General features: G+C 49.5%; 1 protein-coding gene across 2 annotated transcripts in view; it reads left to right on the top strand.

The window, feature by feature from the left end:
• CSK (C-terminal Src kinase) overlaps positions 1 to 12799 on the top strand; it is a 109123-nt gene that overhangs the window by 13315 nt on the left and 83009 nt on the right. The window contains exon 1 of one of the 2 annotated variants that reach the window (XM_060260396.1): positions 9029 to 9090. The exons of the other annotated variant lie outside the window; for it this stretch is intronic. Within the exon in view, the coding sequence (XP_060116379.1) occupies positions 9064 to 9090 (27 nt within the window). The 5' untranslated portion in view covers positions 9029 to 9063. Of the gene's footprint in view, positions 1 to 9028; positions 9091 to 12799 lie in introns of those variants that run through there. 2 annotated transcript variants of the gene reach the window in all.

Genomic DNA, 12799 nt, shown 5'->3' with positions numbered 1-12799 from the left:
ACGGCAGTCCTGCTGCTTACCACTCTGGGCAAGGGTTCAGTCTCCGGCATCTCCAGGCAAAAGGATCAGGGAGTCAGTGATGGGAAAGACCTTGACTTGTCCCCCTGGCTCAGTGATAGAACACCTGCTTGGTTTGCAGAAGATCCCAGGTTCAGTCCTTGGCACCTCCAGTTTAAAAAGGTCAGATCCAGGCGGGCAGCCGTGTTGGTCTGAAGCAATAGAACAAAGTCGGAGTCCAGTAGCACCTTTAAGACTAACAAAGAAAAAAGAAAAAGCCCAGTAGGAATTCATTTGCATCTTAGGCCACACCCCTTGATGCCAAGCCAGCCGGAACTGCGTTCCTGCTCAAAAAAGCCATGGGTGGGTGGATGGATGGATGGATGGATGGATGGATGGATGGATAGATGCCCTTTTCTGTATGCTTTGAAAGAAAGCTGAGACTTTGCCTGTGGAGTGAAGATCTAAGAAACAGGCTAATGTCAAAAGCAGATAAAAATCCACGATTGAAGTTTTGTTTTAAAAAACGAAATCAGATTTTTGATTTTTTCCCCCTAAACATTTTAGCGATAACCAGGGCTTTTTTTGTAGCAGGAACTCCTTTGCATATTAGGCCACATACCCCTGATGTTGCCAGTCCTCCTGGAGCTTACGGTGGGCCTTGTACTAAGAGCCCTGTAAGCTCTTGGAGGGTTGGCTGCATCAGGGGTGTGTGGCCTAATATGCAAAGGAGCCCCTGCTAGAATTCTATCTCTGGACCCTGTACTAAGAGCCCTGTAAGCTCTTGGAGGGTTGGCTCCATCAGGGGGTGGGGCCTAATATGCAAAGGAGCCCCTGCTAGAATTCTATTCCTGGACCCTGTACTAAGAGCCCTGTAAGCTCTTGGAGGATTGGCTACATCAGAGGGGTGTGGCCTAACATGCAAAGGAGCCCCTGCTAGAATTCTATTCCTGGACCCTGTAAGAAGAGCCCTGTAAGCTCTTGGAGGGTTGGCTCCATCAGTGGTGTGTGGCCTAATATGCAAAGGAGCTCTGCTAGAATTCTATTCCTGGGCCCTGTACTAAGAGCCCTGTAAGCTCTTGGGGGATTGGCTCCATCAGGGGTGTGTGGCCTAATATGCAAAGGAGCCCCTGCTAGAATTCTATTCCTGGACCCTGTACTAAGAGCCCTGTAAGCTCTTGGAGGATTGGCTCCATCAGGGGTGTGTGGCCTAATCTGCAAAGGAGCTCCTGCTACAAAAAAGGCCCCGGCTATAATAATTTAAAAAATTTCTCCTTCCCTGCTGTTCTTCCTCATGATGACCCCAAGCGGCTTACAACATCTTTCACCTCTCCTCCCTTTTTATCCGCACAACCATCCTGCAAGGTAGGTCAGGTTGAGGGGGACAGAGACTGGCCCAAGGTCACCCAGCGAACATCAGTGGCAGAGTGGGGATTCAAACTAAGGTCTTCCAGATTCTAATCTAACCACTATACCGTGCTGCCTCCAAAGAGCTCAACTGGTTGCCGGGTCTTTTTTTTTTTTAATTTTTGTAATAATCTTTATTTCTAACATACACCAAACCAATAGGACAACTAATTAAAACAAAGACAAAGACATATTTGTTACAGAGAAGATGCAAATAAGGAATGACATGTATTAGAAAAATAGCAAGTTCCAATAATAAGCCTTAACATATGAACATATGAAGCTGCCTTCTACTGAATCAGACCCTTGGTCCATCAAAGTCAGTATTGTCTACTCAGACTGGCAGCAGCTCTCCAGGGGCTCAAGCTGAGGTTTTTCAAGCCTGTTTGCCTGGACCCTTTTTAGTTGGAGGTGCCGGGGATTGAACCTGGGACCTTCTGCTTACCAAACAGATGCTCTACCACTGAGCCATCATCCCTCCCAAAGGGTATGAACATATGAAGCTGCTTTCTACTGAAATCAGACCCTCTTGGGTCCATCAAAGTCAGTATTGTCTACTCAGACCAGCAGCGGCTCTCCAGGGTCTCAAGCTGTGGTTTTTCACACCTACTTGCCTGGACCCTTTTTAGTTGGAGATGTCGGGGATTGAACCTGGGACCTTCTGCTTACCAAGCAAAGGCTCTACCACTGAGCCACCATTCTTCCCCTATTAAAATAGATAAGAAAGTAAAGGGAAGAGCTTTAAATAGGAACCACATTTTGCTGTGTCAAATACGATACTACTGGAAACCATACTGCTGTAAACTTTTTCCTGATAATTTTGCAAGTTTGGCATGACATGACAACTAGTAATTTTGCAATGGACAAAACATCCCCACACCTTATTTTGCCAGGGTGATAAAGAAGGCGAGCTTTTATCTCCCCATTTTGAAGCAATTACAGTCCTAGCAAGGGCTAGCGGTGTTGTAATCAAAATATTTCTGCTTTTGTTTCCAAAGTCCACTGTAGCATGGCTGCAAGGTCTGAAGTCTGAGATGGCTGCTAGCGAGATAGTTATTTGTGCATTTTGAGAAACCCTGCACAGACGGTCACAAGGGAGCTCTCTGTGACTGCACAAAAAAGTGAGAAGTTGCCACACATAACACGCTGATTCAATGTGAGCCAGTGGAGAAGATCTGGAGAGGTGGGCGTTCGCTCCTTCAGCCGAGCATCTTTAGGGCTGTAATCTACATGGTGCTTGCAGTGGAGGCTGATTCATTGAGTGACCTGTCTAGATCTCTTTTGAGGAAGGAAGTGATTTCTGCTAAAAAAAGAAGCGTTTTGAGATCAGCCATTCAGGAATTCCCCCCTCCCCACTAGTAGTGGTGTTTTAATAGTTCGGAAGAGGGTAAAGAAATCCACGCCTCTTTTTTTTTTTTTTTTAATCACAAATTGCAAAATCAACGATTTTAAGGATATTCACGGTGCAATCGTCGTCGTCGGTCTTTGCGATTTTGAACCTTCCATTCTGAACGCCCAAGAGCCAGTTGGCTGCGTAGGTGCTGCGTTTTGCTGCAAGGAAGTGTGAAAGTGAAAAAGAAAATAAATGAAGCGTTAAAGAGAGACACGAAGGGCTCCTGGTATACTTGAGTCAGAGAGGGGCAGGGGGCAACCCCGAGGTGTTTTTAGGATGTGGGTGGGGCCAGGTAGGGCTTGTGTCCAGCAAGGTTTTGGATTGACATTTAGAAATTTGATTGACTATGCAGATTTTTTTTTCTTTAAAGTTATCACCACAGCACAAGGATCCACACTCTGGTGTCGAGGTTAAGCCGTGGTAATCGTTTTGTGGCTGGCTCCACCTCCTGCGGCAGCCATTTTGTGCCAGCCCGTTTTGTTTCCACACCCACCAGACTGTGTTTAGCGGGTTAGTAAAGTACAGTTCCATGTCTGCTCGTTTGATTGGTGTAGGGACGTTGCTGCCAGTTTGGCGTGCAGCAGGATTAGAGGTGGCAGCCTTTGGTTTACAGATTAGACCCTTGTAGCACTATAGTTCAAGCCGGGCCCCCTTCTTGAATGTGAAAGATGCGTCCTTATGTGCCAGCGTCCAGCGCCTCCTCGCCGTTTTGCCACTCCTGTCCTTGGATGGAATTTCTCGGAGTCTGTTTACAAAAAATTGAATTACCTGCCAATTAGGCAGAGTCCAAATTTAATTTCCAAAGGGCTCGGAGACACAAGGTCCACAGAAAGATGCTCTGCTGCGCTCGGATCATATCACTCCGGACTCCAGCAGACAACGATCAGAACTAGTGCATCGACTTGAAATTAACTGCAGGCTCTCTAGCACACTAAGAACATAAGAGAAGCCATGTTGGATCAGGCCAGTGGCCCCTCCCGTCCAACACTCTGTGTCACATAAGAGAAGCCATGTTGGATCAGGCCAATGGCCCATCCAGTCCAACATTCTGTGACACATAAGAACATAAGAGAAGCCATGTTGGATCAGGCCAGTGGCCCCTCCCGTCCAACACTCTGTGTCACATAAGAACATAAGAGAAGCCATGTTGGATCAGGCCAATGGCCCATCCAGTCCAACATTCTGTGACACATAAGAACATAAGAGAAGCCATGTTGGATCAGGCCAGTGGCCCCTCCCGTCCAACACTCTGTGTCACATAAGAACATAAGAGAAGCCATGTTGGATCAGGCCAATGGCCCATCCAGTCCAACATTCTGTGACACATAAGAACATAAGAGAAGCCATATTGGATCAGGCCAGTGGCCCCTCCAGCCCAACACTCTGAGTCACATAAGAGAAGCCATGTTGGATCAGGTCAATGGCCCCTCCAGTCCAACACTCTGTGACACATAAGAACATAAGAGAAGCCATGTTGGATCAGGCCAATGGCCCATCCAGTCCAACACTCTGTGACTCATAAGAACATAAGAGAAGCCATGTTGGATCAGGCCAATGGCCCATCCAGTCCAACATTCTGTGACACATAAGAGAAGCCATGTTGGATCAGGCCAGTGGCCCCTCCAGCCCAACACTCTGAGTCACATAAGAGAAGCCATGTTGGATCAGGCCAATGGCCCATCCAACACTCTTTGTCACATAAGAATATAAAAGAAGCCATGTTGGATCGGGCCGATGGCCCCTCCAGTCCAACACTCTGTGTCACATAAGAACATAAGAGAAGCCATGTTGGATCAGGCCAGTGGCCCATCCAGTCCAACACTCTGTGTCACATAAGAACATAAGAGAAACCATGTTGGATCAGGCCAATGGCCCCTTCAGTCCAACACTGTGTCACATAAGAGAAGCCATGTTGGATTAGGCCATGTTGGATCATACACACACACACACATACACACACACACTGATGGACCTCTGCTCCATATTTTTATCCAATCCCCTCTTAAAGCTGGCTATGCTTGTAGCAGCCACCACCTCCTGTGGCAGTGGGTTCCACATGTTAATCACACTTTGGGTGAAGGACTTCCTTTTATCCATTTTAACCCGACTGCTCAGCGATTTCATTGAATGCCCACGAGTACTTGTATTGTGAGAAAGGGGGAAAAAGTACTTCTTTCTCTACTTTCTCCATCCCATGCATAACCTTGTAAACCTCTCTCATGTCACCCCGCAGTCGACGTTTCTCCAAGCTAAAGAGCCCTAAGCGTTTTAACCTTTCTTCATAGGGAAAGTGTTCCAAACCTTTAATCATTCTAGTTGCCCTTTTCTGCCCTTCTTCCAATGCTATAATATCCTTTTTGAGGTGCGGTGACTAAAGGTGTACCCCTGAAAAGTACCCCCCCACACACACCTTTAAAAAAAAACCACCTTGATGTTGCTTCGGATACTGAAACCGCTGGGCTCTGTTGCTACAGCTTTGTTTCAGAGGTCACAGAAAAATTGTGGATTTGTGGATGTGCAAGCAAGGGCGGAGGGATCCTGGTACTCATCGTTACATTCCCCACCCTCCTGCGCCCTTGTGCAATGCCCCCCCCACCAGATAGCCCATTCCAAGTGTTTGGGGGGGGGGCACCATCATTTGCCATAGATCAGGATGGGTAGCCATGTTGAAGTCTGTAGCGACAGAAAAGAGCAGGTGTCTGGTAGCACCTTAAAATGGGTGTCGAACTCACTTGTTATGAAGGCCGAATCTGACATAAATGAGACCTTTCCAGGGCAGGCCATGTGTATACTATTTAAGATTAGGTAGCAGAGATAGAAACTTTATAAAGGACACAAACAAATGCAATTAACAATTTAAGAAAAAAAAAAACCCTGAAAACATGCTTAAAACATTAGCACTCATCGATCTTAAAGGTATTTTCTTTGTAGCTCTCCCATGGGATCCAGGGAACTGGGCAAAGGAAGCTCTGGCTGTTTCCTTCCTTCCCCGGGGGGATGAGGAGGGGGAGGAGCCTCAGCCAATAGACGGAAGAGAGACTTGGCTCAGTAGCTCTGCTGTGCGATTGAGAGAGCCTGGCAAAGCAAGCTATCCCTCCTCCCCTTCCTTGCCAAGGGAGGAGCCTCAGCCAATGGAGAAAATAGAGGCTTTGCTCTGTAGCTCCTGTGCAATTGAGCAAGCCTTGCAAAGCAAGCTGATATGCAGAAGGAAGCAAGAGAGAGGGAGAAGGAAGCAGATGACAGCCAGTTGCTCGGAGGGCCTGATAGGAGCCCTCAGGGGTTTGACACCCCTGCCTTAAAGACTAACAAAATTTGTGGCAGGGTATGAGGTTTCCTGAGCCACTGCTCACTTCTTCAGATACAGCTAGAACGGGAATTCCCTCTGTCTGAAATCACTCCAAGATATAAAGACATGTGGACTCATATCCTAGCAGCAGAAAAGAGCAACAGTCCGGGAGCACCTTAAAGACTAACAACACTTGTTGCAAGGCTTGCTCACTTGCTCACGAAAGCTCATCATTTGCCATGACCTCTGAAATTGGCAAACCGCGGTTTGCGCTTCCCTGGCAACCCACAGTCCCCCCGCCCCCCCCAATGGTTGATTTCTCCCTTTGGAATGCAAGTTAGCAGAGCAAATGCAAAAACTCCCTGCCATTTTCTAGTTTGCTTTGTTTGCAGATCTGTACCAGAACAAACAATACACCAGACCAGAGCATAGAAAAGGGGAAGGAATGGTATGTCTTTCTGCCTCTTCCCCCACCCTGTGCAGTGGTGCATCCCATGTTTTTAATGCTAAGGTTATTTCCTTGTTGGCCCCATGGTGCAGAGTGGTAAAGCAGCAGTATTGCAGTACTGTGATCTGAACTCTCTGCTCACGACCTGAGTTCTATCCCAGCGAAAGCTGGTTCAGGTAGCCGGCCCAAGGTTGACTCAGCCATCCATCCTTCCGAGGTCGGTCAAATGAGTCCCCAGCTTGCAGGGGGGGGGGGAGTGTAAAAGACTGGGGAAGGCAATGGTAAACCACCCTGTAAAAAGTCTGCCATGAAAACGTTGTGAAAGCAACGTCACCCCAGAGTCGGAAACGACGGGTGCTTGCACGGGGGACCTTTCCTTTTCCTATTTCCTTGTTACTTCTGATATGATACTGCTCTTTATGCTACTGGGTATATGCTGTTAATTTTTTAAAATTTTGTGTGAAATACCTATAAACGAATGACCTTCAAAATATCCCACATTTTAATTTTTGTTTTGTGAGCCACGCCAAGGGTTTTTTTGTGAATGTGTGATTCCGGTGTTTTACATAAAGACAGTGAACTCCTGGAACACTTGCTGAGTCGTATTTTGGCTCCTGAGATTGTCCCAAATGCTAGTCAGTTGCTTTCAAGTGTGTTGCTCACCCTTAAGGGTTAGAAACTTGGATTCTGTAAAACCAAACATTGTTTGGTGTCAATTTCTGTGGTGATTTGATAAGCAGAATTGTCTTGAACATCAGAAGAGCCTGCTGGATCAGACTAGTGATCCATCTAGTCCAGCATCCTGTCTCACACAGTGGCCAGCCAGTTCCTCTGGAGCAGGGGTCCTCAAACTTTTTAAATAGGGGGCCAGTTCACTGTCCCTCAGACTGTTGGAGGGCCGGACTGCCGTTACTGTACAAGGCCGTGGGCCGTCATTTCTCCGTCTTCTGCATCTCTCTCTCTTCCCCACACCACACACCCCGGCCTGGGAACTCACCTCACCTCGGTATCACCTCACACTCTTGTCTCCGCCGCCTCAGCCCAGTGCCGGAAGTGTGCGAGTTTGGGTCGAACGTCACTTCTGGTCTGATTTTGCCATAACCCGGCGGGCCGCATAAACGTCCTCAGCGGGCCGCATCTGGCCCGCGGGCCGTAGTTTGAGGACCCCTGCTCTGGAGAGCCAACAACAGAGCATGGAGGCTGAAGCCTTCCTAAGAACATCAGAAGAGCCCTGCTGGATCAGACCAGTGGTCCATCTAGCCAGGCCTCCTGCCTCACCCAGTGGCCAACCAGTTCCTCTGGCGGGGCAACAACAGGCCGTACTTAGCCACGCCACCTCTGTCCCTGATCTGAAGTCATGTGGATTTGTTGAGTGCCTGGTCAAATGTCTAGATCTCATGGGTTTGCAGGCTGGTATGTGTGCACAGGACTTTCCTGCAAAAAGCTTCTAGCGTTCTTCTGTCTGGCTTTTGACCCCTCCTCTGCTTTGAAGTATAATTTGAGTCAGGCTGGTGTAATGCTGAGAGTACTGGACAAAGACTGCTGAGACCCCGATTCTCAACGCTTCTGGATTATAAACCTTACTGGGCGGTGTTGGGCCAGTTGCTATCTCTGAGCCCGGCCTGCCTCACAGGGTTGATGTGAGCAGGGCTTTTTTTGTAGCAGGATCTGCTTTGCATATTAGGCCACACACCCCTGATATAGCCAATCCTCCAAGAGCTGACAGGGCTCTGAGTACAGGGGCTACTGTAAGCTCCAGGAGGATTGGCTACATCAGGGGGTGCGGCCTACTATGCAAAGGAGTTTCTGCTAGAAAAAGAGCCCAACGATGCAAAAAATGCAGTGTACAAAAGTAGAAATCCTTGTTGAATTTTACAAATTGTAATCGGAGCCAAAAGTGAGTGGGTTTTCCCCCCTCTCCCAACGCTGCCCATTTTCTCAGATTTTTAAACTTGTCTACCTACCCACCCACCTATCTACCTACCTCCCTGTCTGTCTGTGTCTATCGTCTCATTTCCCCCCGGGTCAGAACCCATTTCCCTTCTTTCTGCCAGTGCATTGTGCATCCCTGTTTGCCTCTCTAATCCTAAAGCGGGTCAGCAAGTTTTGACTGATGCCGGACCAGTCTGTGTTTTTCTAAAATGTAGAAAGCGTGCGGGGCAGGGGAGGACGACTCCCTCCCCCTCCAACCCGCTGCCTCACACGGAACAAGTCATGAAGCATTGGCTGAAACCCAGAAGAGGCGCCCTGTCAGAAGGAGAGGCGGGGAAACCATCGAGAGACGCCCGTGCCACAAGCCTTCGGAGCCGGTACCCGCAGCAGAACCGTAGACCTGGCAAACCCCTCTGGGAATCACAGCGTGCCATTCTCTTTCAGGGGCTCTCCGTGAGCTGGACGAATCGAGCGCCTTACAGTTCCATCATCCCGGCGTCTTTGGCTCTCTCCCCTGGACGAGGGGCTATGAGGAAGGGGGGGCTTCTGTCGGGGGCCTGACGGCGACCATGCGTCGCTCCGGCGGTTACATAACGCAAGATGCTGCTCAGCTTTTGCTCAGGGATTGTAAGTCCTTCCTTCCTTTCTCTTCCAGTCCGCTTCTTTTATCCCCTTTGGAAGATTCATCTATAATTCAAGCTCGCTGATGGGTCGTTGGCTCGGCCCCACGCTGCAGTCTCGGCACGGCGCGGAAGCCAAAGCTTTTGCTGGAATTACCAGCCGGGGTTTTCTGCCTCTTGTGGGGATCCGATTCGGGGAAGTGATAAAGGGGGCTTCCCCTAGGTTGGTCCCTTGCTTGCGAGAGGGGGCTTGCGGTGCCCACAGGGGGCTCTCGTTTTGGAGATCGATCTGGCCAGTCTCTGACGGTTTTCAGGCTTTGAATGGGGGGGGGGGGAGCGGAGGCTGGTGTGCGTGTGCCGGCGGTGTGGGACGCAGGATGGGGAAGGTGGATCGGCAAGCTGGGCTTCTCTCCGGTGACCACTCTCCTTTGTGGAGGAGAACAAGGTCATGTCCGTCCTGACAGGTCATTGTGGGGAGGAAGAGGGAAAGAGAGCTGAGCGGACATGGAGGCTACGCGTGCCTGCAAAGAGCCGCCATTGATTGCATGATATTACTGACCCGCCGTGCAGGATGCAATGTATCATTAGCTATGGACAAGCCGGGTGTGTGTGTGTGTATTGAATCATAGAGATTGGCGGAGGGGGATAGGTTTTGCAACTTCCCCTTCTTTCGATCCTTCCCTCCAGCTTTCTGTCAGGAATGCCATCTCTCTGATCCCCAGGGCTTTTTTTTTTGTAGCAGGAACTCCTTTGCATATTAGGCCACACCTCCCTGATGCAGCCAATCCTCCAGGAGCTTATAGTAGGCCCTGTACTAAGAGCCCTGTAAGCTCTTGGAGGATTGGCTCCATCAGGGGTGTGTGGCCTAATATGCAAAGGAGCCCCTGCTAGAATTCTATCCCTGGACCCTGTACTAAGAGCCCTGTAAGCTCTTGGAGGACTGGCTCCATCAGGGGTGTGTGGCCTAATATGCAAAGGAGCCCCTGCTAGAATTCTATCTCTGGACCCTGTACTAAGAGCCCTGTAAGCTCTTGGAGGACTGGCTCCATCAGGGGTGTGTGGCCTAATATGCAAAGGAGCCCCTGCTAGAATTCTATCCCTGGACCCTGTACTAAGAGCCCTGTAAGCTCTTGGAGGATTGGCTCCATCAGGGGTGTATGGCCTAATATGCAAAGGAGCCCCTGCTAGAATTCTATCTCTGGACCCGGTACTAAGAGCCCTGTAAGCTCTTTGAGGGTTGGCACCATCAGGGGTGTGTGGCCTAACATGCAAAGGAGCCCCTGCTAGAATTCCACCCCTGGACCCTGTACTAAGAGCCCTGTAAGCTCTTGGAGGGTTGGCTCCATCAGGGGTGTGTGGCCTAATATGCAAAGGAGTTCCTGCTACAAGAAAAAGCCCTGCTGGTCCCCATCACTGAACTGACTTTCAGCTGCATATAGCATCCTTTGCCCTCTCAAGCGCACTCGATCTTTTTCATTTTATTTGTTGGTTGAGTTAATTTGTGGAGGGGGGGAGAGGCATGCCTGGGGTGTCTCCAAACCCCTGCTGTGTTTGCAGATGAGCTAGTTCAACCACTTCTGCGATTGCCGTGGGGAGGGCACCCGCTTTACCATAAGACAGGAGCGATTATGGGGTGGTCAGTTTCGGACGAGGGGAAGGAAGGGCTTCTTCACTCCCGAGAGTAACTGAGTCCAGAGATGTACGGCGGCTGGCTTTAGCAATCGACTCAAGGAATTCGCTGCCGCCAGCTTCAGGGATGGCTGAACGTTGACTTGGCTTGAAACGGGGATAAGACAGGCACGGCGGATGGCTCTGTCCATACATGCAGGCCACGACAGCGAATTGGAACATCCGTCTTCAAAGGCAGGGTGTACCTCTGAGTTCCAGTGCTGGAAGGGGTTGGTAGGCCAACTTGGAGCATCTCGTTAGCTGCTGTGTCAAACGAGGTGTTGGACGACGTGGCCCTTTGGTCTGAGCCAGAAGGGCTGCTTTTCTGTTTACTCTTACTTGCATTAAGGGCTTGGGGGTTTTTTTGTAGCAGGAACTCCTTTATATATTAGGCCACTCCCTTCTGAAGTAGCCAGTCCTCCTGGAGCTTACAGTAGGCCCTGTACGAAGAGCCCCAGAAGCTCTTGGAGGGTTGGCTCCATCAGGAGGGTGTGGCCTAATATGCAAAGGAGCCCCTGCTAGAATTCTATCTCTGGACCCTGTACTGAGAGCCCTGTAAGCTCTTGGAGGATTGGCTCCATCAGGGGGTGTGGCCTAATATGCAAAGGAGCCCCTGCTAGAATTCTGTCCCTGGACCCTGTACTAAGAGCCCTGTAAGCTCTTGGAGGATTGGCTCCATCAGGGGTGTGTGACCTAATATGCAAAGGAGCCCCTGCTAGAATTCCACCCCTGGACCCTGTACTTAAGAGCCCTGTAAGCTCTTGGAGGGTTGGCTCCATCAGGGGTGTGTGGCCTAATATGCAAAGGAGCCCCTGCTAGAATTCCACCCCTGGACCCTGTACTAAGAGCCCTGTAAGCTCTTGGAGGGTTGGCTGCATCAGGGGTGTGTGGCCTAATAGGCCCTGCTTGGATGGTTCTCTAACCTAAATTCGGGCATGGAGGCTGGTTGCGATGGACTCAGTAGGGGAAGAAATGTGCCCTCCACACATACTCCTGGCTTTATTGTATCATCTGTTCCAGCGAGTGGTCTCTCTTGACACTGAACAGATACCGGGGCTCAACTGTGCTCAAAGCCCCGATTGTCTACTTTGATTAGCTCCTTCCGGTTCTTATCCCTCTGTTGCGCTGTCTAAGTTGTACCCCTCTCCCCTATATAAGCCATGAGGACAGGGGGGAGGCATTCCAGATTTAGTTGGCGTAGGTTATTTTGGGATTGTCGCCCGTTTTCATCCTCATTCATAGACGGTGATTCATTTATTCATCCGTTCATTTTCTCTTTCATTCATTCACTAGTTTTGGGGCTAGACTGTGATTCATTCACAGGACCGACTTGTTTAACATAAAAGCCACATAGAAAGGTACCGGCTGGATATCAGGAAAAAATTTTTTTCCAGTCAGAGTACTTCAGAGGTGGAACCAGCTGCTTAGGAAGGTGGTGAGCTCCCCTTCATTGGCAGTCTTCAAAACGCGGCTGGATGATTATTGGTCGGAGATGCTTTAGGCTGATCCTGCGTGGAGCAGGGGGTTGGACTAGATCCAGGGGTAGGGAACGTTGGCTCTCCAGATGTTTTTTGCCTACAACTCCCATGCTGAGGCTGATGGGAGTTGTAGGCAAAAAACATCTGGAGAGCCAACGTTCCCTAGCCTAGATGGTCTTTATGGCCCCTTCCAGCTCTGTGATTCTATAATAAATGTCAGATGTTTGACAGCTGCAAGACATGAACGTCAGATGTTTGAGGGAGGGAGGGAGAGGTGGAAAGAAAGCAACTTTAACTTTAAGTGCATTCTTCAGGCAGCTCACTGGCTGGCTTGGCTTGGAGAAGGGATTTGTAGAGAGAAATGCCTTCTCCAAGCTGGCTGACAGGCTGGTGGGGGCTTTGCGAGCCACACTATGTGTGTGAAAGAGCCACGTGTCTCCCAAGCCACAGTTTGGCTACCCCTGATGTAAGGGTTATTTATTTTTCAGAAATCCTGACGCTTCAAAACATATGAACATATGAAGCTGCCTTATACTGAATAAGACCCTCAGTATTGTCTACTCAGACTGG

This window comes from Heteronotia binoei, chromosome 19, assembly GCF_032191835.1.
Source record: "Heteronotia binoei isolate CCM8104 ecotype False Entrance Well chromosome 19, APGP_CSIRO_Hbin_v1, whole genome shotgun sequence".
NCBI classification, from domain to species: Eukaryota; Metazoa; Chordata; class Lepidosauria; order Squamata; family Gekkonidae; genus Heteronotia; species Heteronotia binoei.
Note: the sequence above shows the minus strand (reverse complement) of the source record. Positions and strands in the feature narration are given on the sequence as shown.